At 47.2% G+C, this 24,264-nt stretch overlaps 2 protein-coding genes across 3 annotated transcripts; one reads left to right on the plus strand and one right to left on the minus strand.

The window, feature by feature from the left end:
* The first annotated feature begins 2,510 nt into the window (after positions 1 to 2,510).
* On the plus strand, positions 2,511 to 8,982 carry Ifi27 (interferon, alpha-inducible protein 27). Of its 2 annotated transcripts, none has more exon segments than NM_203410.1 (6): positions 2,511 to 2,552; positions 3,557 to 3,708; positions 4,424 to 4,555; positions 6,405 to 6,434; positions 8,134 to 8,295; positions 8,701 to 8,982. In NM_203410.1, coding segments are annotated over 5 exon segments (549 nt in total). In that variant the 5' UTR covers positions 2,511 to 2,552; positions 3,557 to 3,590; the 3' UTR covers positions 8,808 to 8,982.
* A 1,874-nt stretch (positions 8,983 to 10,856) lies between these two features.
* Ifi27l2b (interferon, alpha-inducible protein 27 like 2B) lies at positions 10,857 to 12,343 on the minus strand. The gene is made up of 4 exons (NM_206846.2): positions 12,294 to 12,343; positions 12,155 to 12,184; positions 11,490 to 11,651; positions 10,857 to 11,065 (listed from the first exon to the last, which is right to left on the minus strand). Exons 1-4 carry the CDS (start codon positions 12,298 to 12,300, stop codon positions 10,977 to 10,979), a joined length of 288 nt encoding a protein of 95 aa, NP_996728.1. The 5' UTR covers positions 12,301 to 12,343; the 3' UTR covers positions 10,857 to 10,976.
* Positions 12,344 to 24,264: the final 11,921 nt, after the last annotated feature.

Genomic DNA, 24,264 nt, shown 5'->3' on the forward strand with positions numbered 1-24,264 from the left:
CCTGCTAGTTATTAGCTTGTCCCATTATGGCTCCTGACACCCAATGCTGAGGATAAACCCTGTCATGCAAGGTTAGCAATCTACCACCAAGATGCATCACTAACTTTGGCGTCTGATATGTAACCATGACATTAAAGACAGATTGTCTCAGACCCCTATGACATCAGGCTACATGTCGACAAGTGCTGGGATGTCTGGGGTACATGACCATACCCATTGCTTCTTCTAACTGTCCAATCAAATGCATCAGGCCAGGCATGGTGATGCACAACTTTAACCTCAGCATTGCAGAGGCAGAAGCAGGTGGATCTCTAGGAGTTGGAGACCAGCCTGGTCTATACAGTGATTCCCAGTACAGCTGGGGCTATGTAGAGAGATTCTGTTTCAAAGGGAAAATCGAAACAATAAAGAAACAAATCCAAATAATCTAATGCTTAGAAAAATAATACTACAGAAACACACCTCTAGGCTGGGGATGCATTTCGGTGGTAGAATGCTTGCCTAGTGTACACAGAGCCTTGGATTTTTATCCCCAGTATGGAAGAAACCAGGCATGGTGAAAAATGCATGTAACCCAGCACTGTCCAAGTGGAAGCAGGAGACTCAGGACCATCCTCAGAGGCATACTTATTTTAAGGCTGGCCTTGGCTAATGCTCATTTATTCTACCAATTTTTCAACATTTTTTTAATTGACATAACCCTTGTAAGAGCTAAAGTTCTGTTTTAAGTTTAAACTACTGTTCTTCAGAGATATATAATATATTGTATCATATATATGATATGGTATATGATATGATATCAAATTATCCTGCCATCTATAAGTTCCACTTGTCCAAGGTCAGACAACTTCCTGGAAGGCCTGGGGTTGATGTTTATGGAAGATTATAAGCCACATGTGCTTTCACTTCAGTAAACAATGCTAGCTGTCCTAGCATGTGCTTGATCCAAGTTAGGCAGGAAGAACATAGACAGAAAGGAGGTCAGGAAGCATGCTTGCCCTGATTGGTTGTATGCTTGCCCTGACTGGTTGTATGCTTGCCCTGATTGGTTGTATGCTTCCTCTGACTGGTTGTATGCTTCCCCTGATTGGTTGTATGCTTGCCCTGATTGGTTGTATGCTTCTCCTGATTGGATGTATGGTTCTCCTGATTGGATGTATGTTTGCCTCTGATTGGGAGAAGCTGAGAAGGACAAAGCTCTTTGCCTTGATAAACTCCTGTATTGTTCTATTTGAATATTCTGTGGTTATAGCAATTATATGCCTTCCCAGTGAGAAAAACATCCACACACTTGGAGATTAGAAAAGAAAAGGTGGATCGGAGAGTTGGCTCAGTGGTCAAAAGTACTTCTTGTTGCACAGAATGCACATGGTACTCACTGCCTTTTCCAGCACCAAGCACAAATGTGCACAGATATACATCCAGACACAACACTCATGCTCATAACATAGTAAAAATAAATCTAATTTTTTTTAAGGGAAAAGGCTCCCCATTAGGACTTCTACTAGTTGTAGTAGCAGTGTTAAGAACAATGGGCTCTGGTTAATGCACAAAGAGGAGCTGGCACAAATACATTTTACTACCTTATTTATACTGTAGGCTTAGTTCTCCACAGGAACAGTCACCCTTCAGTCTCTTTCAGTCCCAGCCCCAGGGTACACTTAGAACAGTTAAACAAAGACAGGAGACTGAAAGTCAGGCAGCTTGAGCAGATGGATTTTCACAGCAAATGTATTATCAGAATTATTAAACCAGTGTTGTTCCTTTTGAATGTTTGCAACCCAGTCTATCTTGCCAGCCTCTAGAATTCAGCCTTTCTTGATAAGAGGTGAGGGGGCTTCATGACACAACAGGACCTAAAGGTGGTTGTGACCTTGAAATGGACCCCCTCTCCCAGATGCACTTCAGAGCCTGTTCTTTGATATGGGGAGGGAACTAAGTTCTGGTTTTGAGTCAGGGCTGTCCCCTGTTATTGTGGGAATGGAGCCTGATTTGAGTTCATTCTTGGTGAACAATACAAAAACTTTCTCAGCAACCTAAACTTCAATCATGGTACAAAATTTTATTTTCCATAGTGTATAAGAAACCTAGTTATATTCCACTTACATTCCTTTCATATTGGAGACATTGTACTTTGCGTAACTTAATATTTCCTAAGCAACATTATTAATAAATGTTTATAGCCTCACTTTTATTACTTCAGGTTTCTCCTGCAGCACTGTCATTGGAAGGGGAAAAAAATCGCGGGTATATTTCATAATACATTGCAAACACATTAGCACTCAGTAAAAGAATGATGAGCCATTCTTTCCAAACCAAACAGGATTTAGAGAGAGCAGGGGAAAAGGAAACCTCTCCTTGGCTGCCTTCCATCACTGGGCGTATCTTCCCTCAGAATGGATTTGTCTTGCTTGAAGAGAGCTGGGGAAATGGAAACTTACCTCATTGGCTGTCTTCAGTCACGAGGTGTATCTTCACCCAGAGTGGACTTCTAAGGCCTGGAGGGAACTGGGACACCAAAACCTATCTCATCCTCTCACTTACATCACTGGGTATGTCTTCTTCAACCACAGTGGATTTTTTCCACTCTGAGAAGAACTGGATTTTGCAGAAACAAATCCAAAATCCAGCTCTGGTTGTGGTGAGGGTGGGGGTGTGTGTCGGGATCTTCACAGGAAATCTTCAGCAGGTAGGGCCAGCACAGAGACCCTATTCAGATGACCCTAGACCTAGGAGGCAAAAATCCCCAGAGGCTGAAGGGGAGGCCAATGTACAGTCTCTCTCTGAAGTCCTCTAGCTCTCACAGCGGCACCTATCTTTAAAGGTGATAGGTTATCTTTCCTGAGCTGGCAAAATGAGACAATTCAAGCCAGATTAGATTATATACAGGCAGGTCTATGGGGAAGCTGCTCTCAGGCAAGATCACTGGCCACAAGGACCAAGCTCAGGGAAGTCACTATGGGGGAGGGGGATGAGACAGAGAAAAATGTGCATGCACCGAGAGAGAAAGGAAGTTGAGGAAGAGACAATTAGCCACCAAAGTGTCTGAATTATACAGGGAAGAAACCTGGGGGAGGAGCAGCCCAGCCTCCGGGCTGGACAGTTCAGGATTTGGGGCAGGGTATGCCATCGAGGAACTGAGGGGTACTGGGAGAACCTGGAGGCAGGGTCTGCTTTGATATGTAAAATATCCACCTCAGTCTCCTCCAAACAGGAGGTGGGTTCCTAGAAGGAAGGGACCCCAGGCCCCACTAGACCCTGCAGCCTAGAGGTTAGGTGAAGTGAGCTCTAAGTGTAAGTAATGTAGTCAGAGCCTGCCTTTTGTAAGCAGCTGGGTGTGGCCAGTTTGGTGCCCTAATGTCTTTGCTATGGAGCCTTCTGCCCTGGAGGAAATCACATTCACTGAATGGGATCTTGCGCCTTAAGGCTGGGGCCAAGCCCACTGCTTCCTGCCACCTCTGAGTGGCCTCTCTACTCAGCCTGGAGCCATTCAGTGTTTCCAAGTTGGAGCTCCTGGTCTCCAATCTCCTCATCAAAGCTCCACTTCTTTTCATAGGTTTGGCTCCTATCTGGAACGCACACCGGTCCCCATGGCATTGTCTGGCACAGGTACGCTGGTGGCTTCTATTGCCTCCAAGGTGGCATCTTCAGTGGCCGTGGTCAAAGCCGGAGGGGCGGTATCCAGCACCATCCTAGCTAGCTCACAGGGTGAGTGACCACGGGTGGAAAGTGGACTGGGAGGGGGCAGTTATGGAGCATGCGGCATCCTGACCTCAGAGCTGCCCACTGTCTCACATCCAACACAGTCTTGTCTCTGAGAAAGGTCTGAGGGAGACCAGACTAGTGTATGAGGCTGGCTCTGAGGCCCTGAAAACTCAGACCTACATGCTTCATAGGGTCCTCCTCTGAGACTTTGGCCTGGGGTCTGGAGCTGGGTCCCTCCCATCTGTTCTCCTGGACTCCCCACCAGAGTTCACCTTTTGTGGAACTGTTGGTCCTGCTGGGTGTACAAGCCGTGGTATGGACTTAAAGTTCTCTCCTTCCTCCTTGTGAAGGCCTCTCTGTTTTTATTTATTTTATTCCCTGCACAAATCTTCCCTCTCAGCCCCAAATTTCCAGCCTGCTGTGAAGATTTTCTTTATCATTTGCCTGACTGAAGGGGCAATGGATACAACATTCTCAATGGATAACGTTAGGTCCTCCCGATGCTTTCCTCACACCGAGAACGCGGCTCTTAAAAACCCACCACTGTTTCTGGAAGAGAATAAAGGATCAGGCCTTCTAAATGTATACAGAATCTTTGTGTAGCTTCTTTTCCTTTCTGTCACCCAGGGCAGACACACTCAGCCCCCCACAGCAGTTTCTTCATGAGGGTTTGAATGGGGCTTCTGACCCCTCTCTGATCTATGTTTTCACCCTCTAGGGCTCAACTTGTTAGCCCAGACTGCACTGGGCTCTGGAGCTTCTGCACTTGGATCTGCATTGGGAGCACTGAAGGCTGGCACCGTTTTATCCAGCCTCCCTGCCTCCGCCTTGGCTGTTTGCCCCATTGGAGGTAACTGTCCCTGCATGTCCATCTGACAATCCTACTTGGGACCCAGGTCTACATGGAGAACTATGACAAGCCACCTCTCACATTCCTTTGTGCTTGTCAAGTATTCAGATGTATAGGGAATTTACCAGAGGAGGTAAGATAAGATCAATAGAATGTTAGTGAGTAGAATTTTAATGCCTTCTTAATTGCTAGCCTATTACATTGGTTAGTTCCTTAAGTTTTTCTAATGGCCTCAGAGGAAGGAAGGTAACATATTCATATTCTCTCTCTCTGTCTTCTTCTCTCTCTCCCTCTCCCTCCCTCCCTCTCTCTCCCTCTCCCTCTCCCTCTCCCTCTCACCCTCCTCCCTCCTTCTCCCCTCCCCTTCCCCCTCTCTTAGAATGAGGACTCAATCTATAGCCCAGGCTAGCTCAGAGAGCACTATTGATATAGCCCACGACAATTGACCTTAAGCTTGGGACAATCTTTTTGACAAATTTCTGACTGCTCAAAGTGTTGACACCACCATACCTGTCAATATTACTCTTCATTGACCAGTGTGAACCACTCTTCCAAGGTCCTGGGCAGGAGGGATTGTAGGGCTTTTCCTTCTGCCAGGGACAATAAATAGAAAAGAAATTCAGAGTTGTACAATCAACATGTGTGTGGGACTGATGGTGGGAAGAGGCCCAGGGCAGAAGTTCTGAGGACCCACAAGAGTCTAGGCCCTCCCTGTGGTCATCAATGGCGTCCAGCATGCTGGCAAACAGACAGATAACACCCCTTTTTAGGGGAGGACCTTCTTGTCTCCGTATGCAAACAGTCCCCAGACAGACTGGTAACCTGCTCTCCTGCTTGTCAGCCAGTACCAGTGAGCAGTCAATGTCTTCTAACCTCTGTCCACTCAGCACCTGATTTGGGCAAGTCTGGTTTTCATTCCCCTACCTTTTACCCGAGGCCACTGAAGACCTGGCTGAATTCTCCAGGTTACCTTTGAACTTCTGATCCTTTGAACCTCAGAGAATTCAATGTGGCCCCAATGACTGTAGAGTTCAGGATCCTAAATGGCTCACACTGTTGGGAACTGAGCCCATGTGTTATACTGTCTTGTGTGGGGCCAAGGAATTCGTCTGGCAAACACTGACCCTACTTCAAATCAACTAGCAGTCCTATCTTGAGGGAAAGAATCCATCATGTTAGCTACTGTGGTTTGACTGAAAATGGTTCTCGAAGCTTGGATATTTGAATGCTTGGCCCCTAGTTGGTGGGCCTGCTTAGGAAGGATTAGGAGGTGTGGCCTTATTGGAGAAGATGTGTCACTGGGGGTAGGGATTGAGTTTCAAAAGCATCATGACTACCTGCCTGCTGCCTGTACCCTGTCACCATCCCTACATCAGTCAAGGTTCCAGTCCTAAATTACAGTGCAAGTACTCTGTACTCCCTGGGAGGCTACATATGCTTTCTAGCTATACCTACATGACTACTGTTCTTTTTCCTTTTGTTCAGAGAAGCCAGGGCAGTCATCCTACTACCAACCTGTACCCCAAGCCTCCCGCTTTTTTGTTTGTTTTTGTTTGTTTGTTTATTTATTTTGCTTTGTTTGAAAGGACCATGCTATGGTAGGGAGAGAAGAAAAGTAACTTCAGACTTCTCCACAAAACAGCAAACAGGCAGATGAAGGAAGGACAATGCAAGATCTATCTGAAGCATCTTGAGTTCTCTAGAGGCAAGCGGTCAGGACCTGCTCAGGGCAGAGATATGTGCTGGGTCTCTCTCTTAGGGAAGGACATACAGGGCTCATTCTTCCCTGTGAGCTAGATAGGGTAGGGGACAGTGACTGTTCTCACAGGATTTTTTTTTTCCTTTCTAGTCAAGACTGCTGTCGCCATGCTTGGGGGAGGTAAGTGATGTCATGGAATGGGTGTAGGTTCCCCTCCTACTCTCCCTGTAAGCATGGAGCCAGGAAACACTCCATCTTGTCCCAGTAGGCTTCCCCGGAGTTAGTGGGGCAAAGGTGGAGATGGGATGAGGGAACTGGCTGAAAGAAGGAAGTAGAGAAAAGGAAGGAGTGTAGTGGTGTAGAGGCAGGAGAGGCCATATCTTCCTCCGGTGCCCACCTCCTGTGACCTGGTGCATGGTTTGAATTCTTTTGCGCTCCTAACAGAGAAAATTGGGACTGTTTACCCCATATAGTATTTACCAAGGGGGCTCTAGGAAGGGGAAAGGAACTTGGAATGTACAAAGATTGACTGTGTGTTGGGGTCCAGGAGTCGCCTGAAATACCACATGACCACTGATCTCAGTCAGAGAAGGCTAGTGTGTTGAGCATTCACCCCAGGACTGATTGATCGATCATGGCCTCAGACCAGACTCAGGAGCTGACTGCTACCCTAAGCCATAATCCTACAGAGCTCTTCAGACGGAAGTCCACAAACATCTGCGCCACGTTATTTCACCAATCAGGATTTAGAGCTAGGGGTCTTCCTTAGGGACTTGTCTTTATTGTACATTTATCCTTTTCCCATTGGCTATGGACAGTCAACTGTGGGAGGAATCTGGCCTTGCCTAACAGTCATGTCTTAGCCTGTCATCCAGGACACCAGTTACCCACGGTCATGCTTCTTCTACCAAGTAGGATGTCAATTCTCAGGAAAGACTTGGAACGTAAAACATTATTTGACCCCTACTCAAGGTGGTGGTCTTGTTCCAGTCGGCTTCTTATATTGGTTTAGACATTCCTTTTATGTGGAGGTCTGTACACAGGGCAACTTAAATTGAGAAAATCTAGAAAGGCTCATACACAGGTGCAAAAAGTAAGCTGTACATTGGCTCAGGCTGCAGCTATTGAGACCACATAGACAAAGGAGTTCTAACTGGCATCTATCGTGATTGGTTCCTAAGAACACCGAAGCACAAAACATTACAGAATACGCAGTCAATCGGGCATGAGAAAGTTTCCTAGTAACGGTACGAACAGCATAGGACAAAGTTCCCTTGCAACAGTACTAACTGCAAGGAGCAAGTTTCCTAGTAACAGCTTAAAATGCCTGACCAGACAAGCAGCAGTTACCCAGGCCAACACTCTGCCTGCACCATCAGCTTGATGGCTTCTGACATGCCGGTGAGGACCCAGCAGGACTGTGGGATGCCTCCTCCAGTCACTCCAGTTAGGGTCCATGTATGCCTGGGCAAGACTCTCTCCTGTAGAAACACTTACTCAGGGCTGCTCTCTTATCCCAGCATTCGACCAAGACAGACACTGAACCCAACAATCAGCCTTTTTGAAGGTCTTGCTGCCAATCATAGCCAGGCAAGAACTCAATCCTCAATAAATGACACAGATCTGCTCTCCTCCTGCGTTCCCTGCATCCTGACTACTAGCACTCGAATTCAGAGAGTGCCTCTTGCCTTGCCCTTCCCTTTTGCTCTCTAGGCTTCTCCTGAGGAGGAGTTACAGGGGAGAGGAGATGCCCTGGCTCAGTCCCCTCTGCCCATGCTCTCCCTCTCTAGACACCAGGAAGTCCTCCAGGTTTACCCAAGGATATTGGGTGGGGGATCTTTCTTCCCAAGCCCACTTGACATAACTCCTCTTCCCACAGCCATGACAGTAGCTGCGGTTCCACCTGTGCTGAGTGCCGTGGGCTTCACTGGGTCAGGCATTGCAGCCTCCTCTCTAGCAGCCAAGCTGATGTCTGTGTCAGCCATTGCTAATGGGGGCGGAGTCCCAGCTGGTGGCCTGGTGGCCACTCTGCAGTCTGCTGGTAAGTGTTTTGGCTGGAGGACCAGAGGGAGGAGAGGTCACGGCCCACTCTGTTTTGTCTTTCCCTTCTTTCTGGTGTTTACCGGGGGTGGGGGGGGTGGGGGGGATGGAGGAGGGAGAGGAGGATTGCAGGATGGTTTACCCGGGTTTAATCCACCCCTTAGGTTCAGCCTTTTCCCTGCAGAGGGGAATGTTACCTAGCTGGACTATTACCTAGTGTCAGTGTATGGAGTTTCCCCTGCAAAATAACAATGCTAGACATGGATCCTAGATGCTTTGGGAGGTAGCGGGGGTAAGGTGGAGACCCTGTGTCTCAGACCATCCTGAATGGTCCTGGCAACTCTGACCCCTTCTGACCTCAAAGTTTCACCCCTTCTCCTATTGCTCATCGTCTGTGTCTTCCCAGGAGCTGCTGGACTCTCCATGACATCTAAGGTCCTCGTGGGCTCTACAGGGTCTGCCGTTGTGGCCAGTGTGATGGGTGTCTGTAAGCATTTGTACTCCTTCCTCTGATAATTGTACTTGGAAACCAAGGTGGCTGACATGGCAAGAGAGGAGGCAGACATGGGAACAGAGGTGTCGCCACTCAGCTTGTCTAATCCGGAGAGGGATTAATTAGCCCCAGGGGACAATTTACTATCACAGATTGCCTACGTGGAAATAAGAAATAAAACCAAGTGCTTGCCAATCTTGTTTCCCTTCCTGTGTGATGCTTGCACAGTAAAAGTAGGGAACCTGAGCTCTCTGCTACCTGGGCTTGGGGGTGGGTCAGGCTCAACCCTTCCTGCTGCCATCTTGTCTCAGACCTACATGGTGTAGGTGTGTGCTCAGCTGTAGTGAATCTAAATGTCATAACAGAAGCTGCTCTTTGCCCTGCTACTGATCCATAACCCTGAGAATGTCACCTCCTTCTTATGCCCCTCCCTAAATGAGGAGTTGACCTCACTGACCTCTCGGATGCCAGCCAGGATGGGGTTTGCTCAATTCCCGTGAGGAATTTTTCATGGCACCCTTTGAGCCACTCATCTCAAAGCCAGAGCCTGGTTTGCATTTATAGCCCCCCCCCCCGCAACACCCCCACTATGTATTCAGGGATTATTGCTGGTGACCTGGATCAAAACCTTTGTCTGAGACACATGGCGGCCCAAAGCACTGCAAAATCTCTGCCTGTACTTCTGTTCCACAGCCCGACTAAGAAAATTGAATTTCCCCTTAGGCTGTGCTTGAAGAGAAGAAATAATTTAACAGTCATGTGAATTAGGGGAGAAGAGATAGTCTTCCCATTGGGACCCACCTACACTCCTCACATGCAGAGTGGCTCTAGCTTCGGGGGCTCTGGGAGGGATTTCCCTGGGACAGACATAGTCTTCATTCTCCCTCTAAGAAAGCAGCCACCACAGCAGTGTCCTAAGACCCAAAGGGTCCCACTCTCCCTTTCTGGATTTATGTCACCTTTTCAAGCAGTGATCCATATAAACCCACCATTCTCTGAAAATCCTTAGACCCTCATCCGTCTCCTCAAGAGAGGTTTTTATACCCACCAGCTGGCTTAGAATGAATGCCCACAGATCCCAAGCACAAACCACTCTTGGGCCTGGCAAAATATCACTGCCAGACAGTGCAGCCCAGTTAGAATGGGTTTAATCTGTGTGAGCCGACGGAGCCGTGAATGCTGCCCAGGATAAGGGGGCTCTAAACAGGTCTTGCCAAGCCCTTCTACAAGGATTGAAAACAGCTGCTAGGAAAACCCTAAGAGTCCCAGGAGTCCCACACTGGGCTCCCAGAACGCTCGTGTAAACCTAATCCCTTGTTCACTCCATTGCACCCAAACACCAGAAAGCCAGCTAGCAACCAACATTGATTTTGTCATTCAGGCACCCCCAAATTTTAGAAAGAAACTTAGGAAGTTAGAAGGGTTTGAGGATATAAATGGAACTGAACTAATAGAGATTGCTCAAATGTATCCTCCTGCCTCAAGACTTCAAGGTGTCAGTGTGGACCCTATCTAGCACTGCATAATACATCACACATGGGTGATGCCTGTCAGCCTTGAGTGAAGGTGCAGTCAGAGTTCTAGAACGTAAGGCAGGAATCTGTGTCTCCTTTCCATGGCATAGCCATTACAAATGGTGGTGACTGTTTCTGACTCCCTCTCCTTCCTGAGGTACCAGTGCATTTGCTGAGCCCAGTGAATTAACTCCCTGGTGGTTTCCTGTCAGCCTCTCAGAAGTACAGTGGGGTAGTTATAGGCTGCTCATAGCCCTGGACATCCAGAGCCGTTGATGAGGAAGGACTCAGAGTTCTCAGGTCAATGGTCCTGGCTACCTCTCACCTTTGCCTCATGACAGAATCCTCTTGTCAACTTGACCTTGAATAATGGATAAAGTGTGGTCCATGAATACTCCAAAAAGCCCCCACTCCACACAGATTTCCACTACTGCAGGGACCACATAAAACCCTGCCTGCTAACTGTGTGCTGGCCAACCTGTCCCCTCCCTCTGATCTCCAGGCTGAGGCTGGCAGGAAAGCCTGAAGACATGAAACTATCAGGCCACAACATGATTCAAAGAGCCACACCAACAAACCACCTTTATTTTTCCGTCATTCTCTGACTTCATCGAGGGTTAAACTGGTGGAGATGTCACCTCCTAAGATCAAATCTTGCATTGGAGGCTCCTGTGCTTAGGAGACTTCTGAGGCTCCGGCAGCTCCTATGGCTGCCCCAACAGACCCCAAGATGATGTTGGTTGATGTGGAGAGTCCAAGTACACCTGGGAAGAAGACAAGGCAGTGACAGGCAGTGGCCTGAAGCTTAGAGACAACCCACCTCTTTTTGTCTGAACCCCGGGTCTATGCTCTAGACAGAGATAGACCAGAGGAGACGATAGATGTGGGTAAAGCCAGATGCAGGAAGCCCCCAACCCCCACCCCCACCCCGACATAGCATGACAGAAAAGACTCAGTAGAGAAAGACAGCCAGGTAGTAAAGATTCAGAACCCAGTAACATTCACCAGGCTCCTTCCGGCTCTACCAATGAGCACCCCTCACCCCCGAGCCACACCCCCACCTCACTCAGAATGAACCAGAAGGTAGGAACAGAAGGAGAACACATAAGAAGGTGGGACTGTAGGGATAGGAAGGCAGTTACAGTCCTTGGCTTAGCCTCGGGTCAACTTGCCTGGCCTGACACTTACCTATTGACTGTAGTGTGGCTACCAGGCTTCCTGCTGCGACTCCGCCCCCGTTGGCAACTGCTGCAGCAGACATCATCTTGGCCGCTATGGATGCAGCTGCAATGCCTGACCCAGTGAAGCCCACGGCAGACAGGACGACGGGTGCAGCTGCCACAGCCACAACTGCAGGGAGAGGAGCTCGGTGAGGGAGGCTCAGGGAAATGACCCACCCGTGAATGCTTTGACTGTTTCTGCGGTCTTTCTATTCTAAGGAGCATGGAAAGGGGTCCCAAGGTAAAGAGGAAGGGAGGGGCAGGGAGCCTGGTGGAGGCAAAGAGATCAGTGGAGGATGTGACAGAGCCATGGTCTTGTCTGGCAGTGACACTTGAAAAGCATCATCCTTCACTGGGCCTGTGGGTGTGAGGGGAAAACAAGCCGGCAGGTCTCATCAGCTCCCCGTCACAGCCTTCACCACATTCATCTACTTTTCTGCTCATTATCTATAAGGCCCGGAGGAGCAGCTGCACAGGAAACCTTAAGCTCATCCCTGGAGTAAGGGTAGCACAGCCCCAGCCCCTGCCCTGCACCCAGACAGCCCCAGATTGCGGCAGCAGACAAGTGCTGGGAGTGGCACCCACCTCAAAGCACACCCCCCACCCCCTCACCAGCTGGAGCAAGAAACAAACCTCCTCCTATAGCAGCGCCCAACATTTCTCCTAGGGAGAGATAGGGAGGTAGAGAAGGTTAGAATTTGTTGATGGCAGTGAGTTCTTGGCGGGTTTGGGTCAGGCAGGCCAGTTCCCAGTCCACCCAGGGGCAACTAACCCCACATGATGAGCTGTCCTGGTAGCAGGCGAGTAGTTCTGGTAGACAACACACTGCTTACTTAGACAGTGACTTAAATCTGAGGCAAGCAGGAGAAACTCTTGCCTGTGAACCAATAGGGTCATGGTCCGCCCCTTGAAATGAGTCAGCTTGGGGGAGGGGGGAGGGGCTGTAAAAGAAAAAAAAGTCAGCTTCCTCTTGGAGGTTTGAAATCAATAGGAAGTTTAAGCACCTGCCCTCCACTTATCTGTTTACCTCCTGCCTGATCTCTCTCTCTCTCTCTCTCTCTCTCTCTCTCTCTCTCTCTCTCTCTCTCTCTCTCTCTCACACACACACACACACACACACACACACACACACACGAGAGAGAGAGAGAGAGAGAGAGAGAGAGAGAGAGAGAGAGAGAGAGAGAGAGAGAGAGGGAAACAGCTGTGTGCTGCTAAATGGAAACTGAAACAAACAACACGCCCATACCTTCACAACTCAGCAGGAAGAATGTGGGCACAAAAGTCACTACTCTCACCTGAAAGAGGGTGACCGTTTATTCTAGAGCCTTGGCTGTATGACCAGAGAAGTTTACCCAAAATGCCACGTCCCACACAGTAGAGTTTGGATGAGATTTTTGCAGTAACAGTCATAAGTTAAGCCACTTAAAAATACATATGCATTTAAAACAAGCATGCATATACACATACACACACACAGGCACATACACATACATATATATTCATGAGGACATTAAGTGGGAAGGATGAAGCCAGTGGAGGAGCCTCTGTCATAGGCCTGGCGTGCTACCAGTATCCCCCTTTTTGGTTGGCAGTAGCCAGGTATTTGTGTATTAATAAGGATTTGCCCGATGGTTCCAAAGACTTGAGGTTGGGTACAGACATTGTATAGACAGGGACACTGAATAGCTTTTTTAAGGGCTGCTAAGTGTGCAATGCTTCTCGGTCTAGCGTCTTCGCTGATCTTCACCTCATTATGGAGGCACAGCAGAGAACTTCTCCTGGCATCCCTGCTGGTCTGAAACCCTCCTGCTCAGTTGTGCTGACTCGGCTGAGGCCTGACTGTCTCTGCTAGGTTGTGCCACCACTGCTGCCATCCTGACACTATTGACCTGGAGTCAATATTACGTCAAGTGTTTGATAGTGTACTGAGCTGCAGCTGTGGACCTGCGAGCTGAGCTGCTGACTTCCTGACAACACAGATGGGATGTGCTCCAAAAGAACCATTTCTAAACAGGTCCACGTCCCCTGTATCCTTTCTTTCACTAGAAGGGAGGTCAAAGCATTTAAGAACCATCGTGAAAAGTAGGCTTTGGAAAATTAAAAGCTGCAGACCCAGTCTGACCACCCCGTGGAGCCGTTTGGCAAGCACCTCCTCCCACTCAACCGGCTTTTTAGACCTGTGTGGGCTGTTCCTAGGCATCAAGTTTACTGAGGCATAACTTAAAAAAAGGTGTCACACTTTTAGTGCGAGCTTCTCTAACTTTAGACGAAATGTAGTTACTTAATCTGAAAGAACAAAAGAAAGAACCCCAAATTGGGACTCTCACTCCAGTCTCGGGATGGCGGCATGCCCCAGGAAGCTCGAGAAGCCATTCATGAAGTGATAACAAAAAGGCAGCTTTATTAACGAGATCTCGAGATCTCGAGATCTCGGGCCGACACAGAGGTCTCGGGCCGACATGCCACACCTCTCACGAAGGAGATAGAGGGCCGACAGCCACGAGCCTCTAAAGGTGGGGGTTTATATAGGGAAAGCCAGGGAATTTCGCGCGGTTACACAGGATTGGCTAATTCAAATGGTGTAGTTACTTTTGGCGTGGAGTTACATCAGCAAAGAGTATGTGCTACCTAGCAGCTCAGCAATGTGGGGTGGGATGATCCATCACACTCAGCAGGGGGATGACTCACCTCTAGGGAGTGAAGGAAGGGGAGGGGGTGGCTCCAAATGGTCCGGCAAGCCCTATAGTCTCCCTCAGGTACATCCGGACCTTGTTTATGACTAACTTTTTGAAATTTAACTCTTCAAATCAAACATTGGCTCGGATCTAGAAACTTCCATGACTTCTCCCCTACATTGTCTCATCTCCCCGAGTCTCCCCCTCCCCCACTGATTCCCATTTGGTCTCCATTCACTTGTCCTTCCAGACTACCCACCTTTACCACCTTAAACTCTGCACATTGCACATCTTCTACCTTACTGTCCCAGCCTCTCCTTTAAGCATGTGAATCCTAGCACTGGCTTTTGTAAGTTGGCCAGGCCGAATTGCTGACACTACCGTGGTGCACCAGTTGTTCCCCTCTAGGGAATCCGTATCTTAGTACCCTTGTTCTGCAGAAAGTGTGGTAAATTTCTGTCTTAGGGGTTCCTATTGCCGCACGATGAAACGCAATGATGGACAGACACCTGGGGAGGAGGAAAGGGTTGATTTCACTCATACTTCCGCATCACAGTTCACCACAGAGGAAGTCAGGACCAGAACTCGAGGAGGGCAGGAACCTGATGGTGAAACTGATGCAGAGGCCATGGAGGAGTGCTGCTTACTGGCTTGCTCTTTTCCCCTGTAGACACACAGTAGAATGAGCACTGGTAATCATGCAACAGGGTCAACATTAGGCTGTCTTGAAATCTCCTCTGCCAGTGATATTAGTCCAGAACTTTCCAGGTTTGGCCTTAGGAATACTCTTAGGACAAGGGGGAAAAATGCTTACATCCTTTGGCATAAGATCACAGAAATGGCCTCCATCCCACCTCTTAATATCCTCCCCTCCAAATCTCTTGAGCCTCGTCTCGACAATCCACATCAGCACTACTGTCTTCCAGGCTCCTACTGCAGTGGCCTGTTACCCCGCTTAGAGCATTTAAGTGCTTTCCTAGGCCAAAGTCTCAAATATTTCTCCCAAGACAGCTCATCTAGGCTGTCAGAACAAGAAGCCAGGTTCTGATACCAACTTTTGTATGACTTGCTTTCCTATTTCTGAGAAGAAACACCATCACCAAGGCAATTTATAGAAGGCAGAGTTCATTGGAATTATAGTTTCAGAGATGAGTTAAGGACCATCTTGGCAGCAGACATGACAACAGGCAGGTACATATGCAGTTAGTCAGGCAGGCATGGCATTAGAGCAACAACTGAGAGCTTAAGTATGGTCCACAAGCAGGAGGCAGAGAGGGGGAACTAACTTGGCTTCACAGCCCATCTCCAGTAATGCACCTCCTCCAACAGGGCCTTGTCTCCTAATCCTTCCCAAACAGTTCCACTGTCTGGGAAACAAATATTCAAATATATGCACCTATGGGGGCCATTCTCTTTCAAATTGCCACATTTACACTCTTCTACAAGTGTGTGGAAGGCCTTTTGTCCTCTGTTCCTTACCACCAATTGGCTTTGTCATCAAATAAAACTGATGCATACCTACAAGATGGATTTGATAAGCTTTACAGTACAGGACCAGAGCATTTCTTATATTTTTTGGTTGTGAGCCTATCCTTTAAGGGCTGAGCCATCTCTCCAGCCCAGAGTTGAGCATTTCTTTCTTTCTTTCTTTTTTTTTTTTTCCTTTTTTCTTTTTGTCGGAGCTGGGGACCGAACCCAGGGCCTTGCGCTTGCTAGGCAAGCGCTCTACCACTGAGCTAAATCCCCAACCCCGAGTTGAGCTTTTCTTAATCTATTCTATTCCTCTGAGCTAATCTGTCCACCTACCAATTAAAATTCCATACTTGCAATTTTAGTATTGATTGGCCCCTCTCTGCTCCAGGTGCGTTTCCAGTGAGGCCTCTTGGACCCACTACAAGATGACGCTACCTTCCTCTGTCCAATCCATTGGCTGATCAGCTTTTATTGACTTGTCAAAGAATCAATGGGGAACAATGCTGACACAACAGTGAGGCAGGAGTTACTCAGAATAAGCAGTACAATGCCATGTCAGGACTGAAACCAGACATCGGAGAGAGAAGTCATCACTCAACTAAGACAAGGATAATCTTTTTATTGTGGTCACAAACATTATGCCTACAAATTACTGTTGGCTCAATATTACTCACTTAAGTCCGTTAAGGTCTTGGGGTCCATCCCAAGCATGGTGAACTTAAGAAATCGACGCCAATCCCAACTCTTACTAGAGTTACGTTTCTGTTTACTCCTAGTGAGATTAAACAGTTCTTAAACTGTATTGGATTCCTTCTGAACTTACTTTGTGAGTTATCTTTTCAGTGTGCATGTGTGGGCGTTTTCATATAGATGAGAGAGAGGTGTCAGTTCCATGAAGCTGGCGTTCTAGGCAGTTTTGAGCTGCTTGATGTAGGTGCTGGGAATTGACACCAGGTTGTGTGCAAGAGGAACCCTAATATGTGCTTTCAGCCACTGAGCTCTTTCTTCAGCCCATTTTTTCTTATTCTTGTACCTGTTTTCTACAGAAATCGGTTTCCTTGGGGGCTGGAGAGATGGGAGGTGTGGAATTCTTGCTCATCTGGAGACTCTGAGCTGAGCTTTCAGCACCTGTTGCCAGCATTTAGTCTAGGCTCCGCCCCACAGTTGCCTGGAAACAGCCAGGTGTGCTGATCACTATAAAAGGGTTGCTCCCCCTCCCCCTTCTCCTACTCTTGTTCCCTTACTCTGCTCCCCCCCTCTCTCCACATGCTCATGGCTGGCCTCTACTCCTCTATTCTCATTCTCTCTCTCTCTCTCTCTCTCTCTCTCTCTCTCTCTCTCTCTCTCTCTCCTCTCTGTGCCTTTTTCTCAACTCCCCTCCTCATGAGTAAACTCTATTCTGTACCATACCACCCCTGTGGATGGTCCCTCAGGGGGAACGGATGCCTCATCCTGGGCCCGCAGAGACACCCCCTTCCCCCACACCTGACTACTCGTCCACTAAGCATATTCTTTCTCTCCTTATCTTTTTATAAAACACAGCACCTGTGGCAGGCATCTCACCCTGTACCTCCTGCTTCAGGGGATCTGACCACCATGTTTGTCCCCTTCAGGCACTGGCACACATGTAGCACATACACATGTATACATGGAAGTAAAACTGTTAAAGCTGACGTATTTGTCTGTGTTCACCATGAAAGACCTCTGGAGAGGACCTTTCCCTCAGGAGGAGACCCAAGCGCCCAATGACCAAGCCGAGGCCACTCGGATGCAATCAGCAAGAGGGTTTATTGGAAAACACAGGTGCCTGCGGGCACACAGTCTCTTCGGAGGACTTGCGCGCCCAGCAGCTCCAGCATGGGGATTTTATAGGGTTTGGGGAAGCAGAAGCGGGTGTACAGAAGCAGATGCATAGTTATGGGGATTGGTGGATTTAAACGAGGCATATAGACATGTTCACATATGATTGGTTATTTCACATGATGAGATAATAAGGTATGGCTACACACATTGGCAGGTTTGAATCATATTCGAATGAGGTTGTAATGTGGTAAGAGAGTACGTGCGGGCTGGGACGTCCTGAATGTCGGGGGCTAGGGGCTTATCCCTTCCTGCCAGGTGGCCTGTGAGTCAGATCCGGTACTCCTAGTCTGTTCTGTATTCCTTTCCTTTTATGGTCTGTTAGTTTTAACGGTGACTCGGCCCTAGGTATCTGGGCGTGCCTGGGCTCGTTCAAGCCTGTTGCAGCTCTGAGTTAAGACTCATGGGGGGGGGGGTCTTTCATTCATACATGAATAGCCTTAATCCAACGACATACATGGTACCAACTTAGTTTCCAGTTGTCATTGTCTGTTTTTGTTGTGGTGGTTGTCTTGTTTGGTTTTTAGGCAGCATTTTGCAATGTAGCCCAGGCTATCTTGGGAATTGAGATCATCCTTTGTCAGCCTTAGGTGTGCTGAAATTATCAGTGTGTGTCCCCAGGCCCCACTTGGGTTATTTTTGTTGTTACTTCTTTGTTGTTGTTGTTGTTTTAACCCAGAAATATTTATAATAAGTTTTCAAACTGAAAATAATCTTACTCTATTATTTTGGCTCCTAATTAAAAAAAAGAAAAACTGTTCCTGCTAGCTGTCAGGTACATCATAACTTCTTTTCTAGTCAGTTCTTCAAGGCGGTGCTCTTGTCATTGGCATTTAATTTGGCTCACGAAAAATGCTTTTCACACAGTTCTTCATGTCTTACCCCATTCTTCCACCAGTTTATTAAGCGATCTTTATGATTCGTTTTATGTTTCATTTTCCCTCACAAACTCATATACTAGTGTGTGTGTGGAGGGAGTCTATGTGTATCCATACACATGTATGTGTGTATATGTGTATGGGTATAATGAACAAATGTTGGTAGCCGCCCGTACCGAGCCCAAAGATGGTGCTGATTTCCTGTGAGTGAGTCAACAGGGCACAGCTGTTGTCTGTTAGTAGCCCCCCCCCCCCCCCCGTACCGTGCCCAACGTGGGGCCGATTTCCTGTGAGTGAGTCAACAGGGCACAGCTGTTGTCCATCCTGAAGGATGCAGTGCGCATGAGCCAAGCACGTCACAGCCCACTCTCAGGGCATGCAAATTGGGCCTTGGGGCTTGCACCAATCGGGTAGCGACACAAGTCTCCTAAGCATATATAAGCAGTGCCTTTCCCTCCCTCCGGGTCCCCTGTCCCTGTTCAAGAGAGCTGTACAATAAAGGCTTGTTCGCAGAAGAATCCTATTGCCATGCGTCGTTCTTGCTGGCGAGACGTTGGGCACGAGACAAACAAATATATACATATGCATGTGTATGTATGTATATATTTGGGTGTGTTTGTGTGTGCGTGAGTACCAGGATACCAGGTTTGACATTTCCTGTGATAGTCCAAGGACACACTTTTTTTTTTTTTCCAGAGCTGGAGACTGAACCCAGGGCCTTGCGCTTGCTAGGCAAGTGCTTTACCACTGAGCTAAATCCCCAACCCAAGGACACACTTTTTAAAACATGAAGTTAAAAGATCTGTTGTAATGGGGCCATATGGATAACTCATCAGTTAAAGATATTGGCTGCTCTTTCAGGGGACCTGGTTCAATTCCCAGCACCTGCACAACAGCTCATAATCTTCTCTAACTCTAATTCCAGGGAATCTGATGCTCTCTTCTGGCCTGCAGGGTACCAGACATACATGTAGGCCAAATACCCATACGAATAAAATAAAAAATGAAATTCTGCTTTACTTGGTGTCATGTGACTTTTCTAGGGGCACAATCAATACATACCTATTCACCCCATACAGACTGTGATTTGACAGATCAGAGCATGGTCTTGTCAAGTTCAGCGCGGCGAACAGTTCAGTTTCCTAGGGTATTTACAGCACCATGGGCAACTGACAGGCAGATGTACCAAGGCAAAGGCCCAATCCCAGGCAATGTTCTGCTTCGGAGATCCCTCAGTACTGCTAGGATTACACTCCGTGGAGCAGGAGCCGGGGGAGCAAGCTACTGGAATTATCATTCTTCAGTAACTCTCAGACCCTGACAGGCAGAGAACTTTCTGAACGTGTATGGGTATAACGAACAAATATATACATATACATGTGTATGTATGTCATAAATGTGTATACGTGTGTGTGTGTGTGTGTGTGTGTGTGTGTGTGTGTGTGTGTGTGAGACAGTGGGAGAGAGACTAATATACAGTCTTGACCTCTCTGGCTAGAGGGCATTTTTTTTCTTTCAGGAAAATTCTATGTGCATGCAACCATACAATGGGTAGCACCTGTATATCAGCTTGTGGTCCGTGTCCTTATCTGCTGAGCCATTGAATCTGCCTTCAATCCTACTTCAAAGCCTGCAAAGAGCCCTGAATGAGAGATCTGAGACACCCAACACTGGAGGATTAATTCCTTCTTCTTTTTTTTTTTTTAATTATTAACTTGAGTATTTCTTATATACATTTCGAGTGTTATTCCCTTTCCCAGTTTCCGGGCAAACATCCCCCTCCCCCCTCCCCTTTCTTATTGGTGTTCCCCTCCCCACCCTCCCCCCATTGTCCCCCTCCCCCCAACAGTCTAGTTCACTGGGGGTTCAGTCTTAGCAGGACCCAGGGCTTCCCCTTCCACTGGTGCTCTTACTAGGATATGCATTGCTACCTATGAGGTCAGAGTCCAGGGTCAGTCCATGTATATAGTCTTTAGGTAGTGGCTTAGTCCCTGGAAGCTCTGGTTGCTTAGCATTGTTGTACATATGGGGTCTCGAGCCCCTTCAAGCTCTTCCAGTTCTTTCTCTGATTCCTTCAACGGGGGACCTATTCTCAGTTCAGTGGTTTGCTGCAGGCATTCGCCTCTGTATTTGCTGTATTCTGACTGTGTCTCTCAGGAGCGATCTACATCCGGCTCCTGTCGGCCTGCACTTCTTTGCTTCATCCATCTTGTCTAATTGGATGGCTGTATATGCATGGGCCACATGTGGGGCAGACTCTGAATGGGTGTTCCTTCAGTCTCTGTTTTAATCTTTGCCTCTCTCTTCCCTGCCAAGGGTATTCTTGTTCCCCTTTTAAAGAAGGAGTGAACCATTCACATTTTGATCATCTGTCTTGAGTTTCATTTGTTCTAGGCATTTAGGGTAATTCAAGCATTTGGGCTAATAGCCACTTATCAGTGAGTGCATACCATGTATGTCTTTCTGTGTTTGGGTTAGCTCACTCAGGATGATATTTTCCAGTTCCAGCCATTTGCCTACGAATTTCATAAAGTCATTGTTTTTGATAGCTGAGTAATATTCCATTGTGTAGATGTACCACATTTTCTGTATCCATTCCTCTGTTGAAGGGCATCTGGGTTCTTTCCAGCTTCTGGCTATTATAAATAAGGCTGCAATGAACATAGTGGAGCACGTGTCTTTTTTATATGTTGGGGCATCTTTTGGGTATATGCCCAAGAGAGGTATAGCTGGATCCTCAGGCAGTTCAATGTCCAATTTTCTGAGGATCCTCCAGACTGATTTCCAGAATGGTTGTACCAGTTTGCAATCCCACCAACAATGGAGGAGTGTTCCTTTTTCTCCACATCCTCGCCAGCATCTGTTGTCCCCTGAGTTTTTGATCTTAGCCATTCTCACTGGTGTGAGGTGAAATCTCAGGGTTGTTTTGATTTGCATTTCCCGTATGACTAAAGATGTTGAACATTTCTTTAGGTGTTTCTCAGCCATTCGGGATTCCTCAGCTGTGAATTCTTTGTTTAGCTCTGAGCCCCATTTTTTAATAGGGTTATTTGTCTCCCTGTGGTCTAACTTCTTGAGTTCTTTGTATATTTTGGATATAAGGCCTCTATCTGTTGTAGGATTGGTAAAGATCTTTTCCCAATCTGTTGGTTGCCGTTTTGTCCTAACCACAGTGTCCTTTGCCTTACAGAAGCTTTGCAGTTTTATGAGATCCCATTTGTCGATTCTTGATCTTAGAGCATAAGCCATTGATTGGTGTTTTGTTCAGGAAATTTTTTCCAGTGCCCATGTGTTCCAGATGCTTCCCTAGTTTTTCTTCTATTAGTTTGAGTGTGTCAGGTTTGATGTGGAGGTCCTTGATCCACTTGGACTTAATCTTTGTACAGGGTAATAAGCATGGATCGATCTGCATTCTTCTACATGTTGACCTCCAGTTGAACCAGCACCATTTGCTGAAAATGCTATCTTTTTTCCATTGGATGGTTTTGGCTCCTTTGTCAAAAATCAAGTGCCCATAGGTGTGTGGGTTCATTTCTGGGTCTTCAATTCTATTCCATTGGTCTATCTGTCTGTCTCTGTACCAATACCATGCAGTTTTTATCACTATTGCTCTGTAATACTGCTTGAGTTCAGGGATGATTAATTCCTTCTTAGCACTGACCGCCTGCATCTATTGAAAGAAAATTATAAGATAGAAGAACAAGAGGGAAAGTAACACTTGATGGAAAGTTTCACCAATGATCTACATGGCTGAATTATTGAAAACTTGACTTTTCTGTTGAACCTAATAAAAGGAATGTGTAAATGTATTGGTTAGAGAGATTGGAAGCCAGAGGGGAAGGAAAGCTACAACTACTACCTCTACGTGAAGAGACGGAGCCAACTTTATCTTGTCCTGACTCATTCTGTGTTTGCTAACACAGTCCTTGACTCTGTGTACCCTGACAGACACCTCTGCCTTGGCAACACATTTGGGATTTCCATTACTCTGACCATGATCCAGTGTATTGAATAATCAATGTTTATACAACCTAAACATAAACTATGATAGCTGAAAAAGATCTGAATAAAAAAAAAGTCATGTTGTGTTGGAAATAATCACCTTCTCTCAAAACGAAAGTCGAGACATGACCATGACTCTTAGCTAACCCCGAGGCGATCATCAATTTTGCCTTAAGAACGTGGTAGCCCCTGAGAGGTTCTGAGGCAGGCTCAGATCAACTTTTGGTTGCTGATCAAAAGTAAAGAATTCACATGCTTTGAATTGGCTTCATCAGGGTGGCTTTCAATATCTGTCAATATCTGTGGATTGTTTCATATGGAAATGAGGAAACTGGAGACTATCCAGGAGGTGAGATTTTAAGTCAAAGAGATACGCACACAGGGAAGGAAAATAGAAAAGGATACTGGGAAAAGTAAAGTACGTTAAGTATTAATAGCAGTTATGAATAAGCCACCATCAAGAATAAAATCAGTCCCCACAACAATAAGCAGGATAAGGAAGGGATGGCATAAAGGTATTATGATGGCATGATGATATGAAAGTTGATGATATTAAAAAAATGGAAAAATTCATTGAGACGTTATCAGCCTGACTGAGGGAGACGGAAAACCTGAATTCAGTGAGTCTGTTGAGGCCCAAGCCTTCCGTCTCCATGCAGTCTGGCACAGGATGCCCAATGGTGTCTCCCAGCTATGTGCACTAGGGAAATTTAATTCATAATTAAATTGTGCTTGGCAAAGGAAATTCTGAGCCCCGGGAGATGAACACATGAAATGTACCATACACTTAGGGAAGAACTCTTCTACTTGCTCTATGTGAGCTCTTTTAGAAAACGAGAGAGAATGTTTCTAGTTCATGCCATGCTGTCAGCATGAGCCTGACACCCATTTCCAGACACCAGCATTTCAGAAAAAGAGAACTATACTAAGATCTCTTACAAGCACACATGGAGCCGAGCAAATACATGGATGTAGAATTAGCAGGTACAGAATTAGCAGGTAGAACCTGTCGATGTCTAAGAGAGACAGGACTCAGAGAGAAGGGCCACCCAGAATCTCCAGGCAGACTCTGTGATGTGAGATTCAAGAGACAAGCATTAAGGAGTCTTAGAGGTCAGGAAAAGGTAGGGCAGCTGTAGAGAGGCGCGTGGCCTAGGGTTAGACCCACTTCTGTCAAGACACATGTAGCTCTGCTCCCCACCTGTCTCTGGTCATCCCAGTTACAGACCTGGCTCAGGTTCTACCCCTTTAGGCAGAAACTTTCCCCAGCTGCTGGTCCTCCCACTCTTGAACTCTCTAAGCTGTGTGCATTCTGACTGAGAGGTGGAACCATTCCCACGTGAATCCACTCATGGCTGAGGCATGATATAAGAATCCTCAGGGCACGTATTTGAATCCTTACTGACTGAGAGTGTTCCCGCCATATGACTAGGTGGATGAACCTCTGGTGAGATGTTGGCAGTCTGCCGTACACACCGCTTTGGGTCAGTCTTGGGAGGGGACTTCCTGGTGGAGGGATACTCCTGGGGAGCAGTTCTGGGGCAGACAGTCCTGGGGACTGCTCTTCTCATACATTAAACCTGGTCTAGACTTTGCCTGGACCTCATCTGCCTTGAGACTCTCTGGTAAAACCTAGAACTAGGGGTTTGGAATACTGAGAGGCCATCCTGTTTATAGCTTGGATGTCACATTGTGACTGGTTTCTATTTGTGCCCTGGCGACCACGTGGGCTTCTCTGTGCTTCAGCCTTTGATGTTTCTATGTGACCCAAGGGATCAGGTCCTTCTGCCATTCAGGTTTCTCGAATCTCTGGAGCTGGAGGTCAGGAACCCACATACCTAAGGTGTGACCAGAA

This window comes from Rattus norvegicus, chromosome 6 (genome assembly GCF_036323735.1).
Source record: "Rattus norvegicus strain BN/NHsdMcwi chromosome 6, GRCr8, whole genome shotgun sequence".
NCBI classification, from domain to species: Eukaryota; Metazoa; Chordata; class Mammalia; order Rodentia; family Muridae; genus Rattus; species Rattus norvegicus.

Excerpts from the sequence above, each read along its gene's own strand:
- Ifi27 (XM_063261494.1), top strand. The coding sequence starts at position 3,591 with ATGGCATTGTCTGGCACAGGTACGCTGGTGGCTTCTATTGCCTCCAAG. Across the intron at positions 4,556-6,404 it reads GGCTGTTTGCCCCATTGGAG|TCAAGACTGCTGTCGCCATG; the intron begins GTAACTGTCCCT and ends TTTCCTTTCTAG. Across the intron at positions 6,435-8,133 it reads TGTCGCCATGCTTGGGGGAG|CCATGACAGTAGCTGCGGTT; the intron begins GTAAGTGATGTC and ends CTCTTCCCACAG.
- Ifi27l2b (NM_206846.2), bottom strand. Across the intron at positions 11,652-12,154 it reads GGGCGCTGCTATAGGAGGAG|TTGTGGCTGTGGCAGCTGCA; the intron begins GTTTGTTTCTTG and ends CTCTCCCTGCAG. Across the intron at positions 11,066-11,489 it reads AGCCACACTACAGTCAATAG|GTGTACTTGGACTCTCCACA; the intron begins GTAAGTGTCAGG and ends TCTTCTTCCCAG.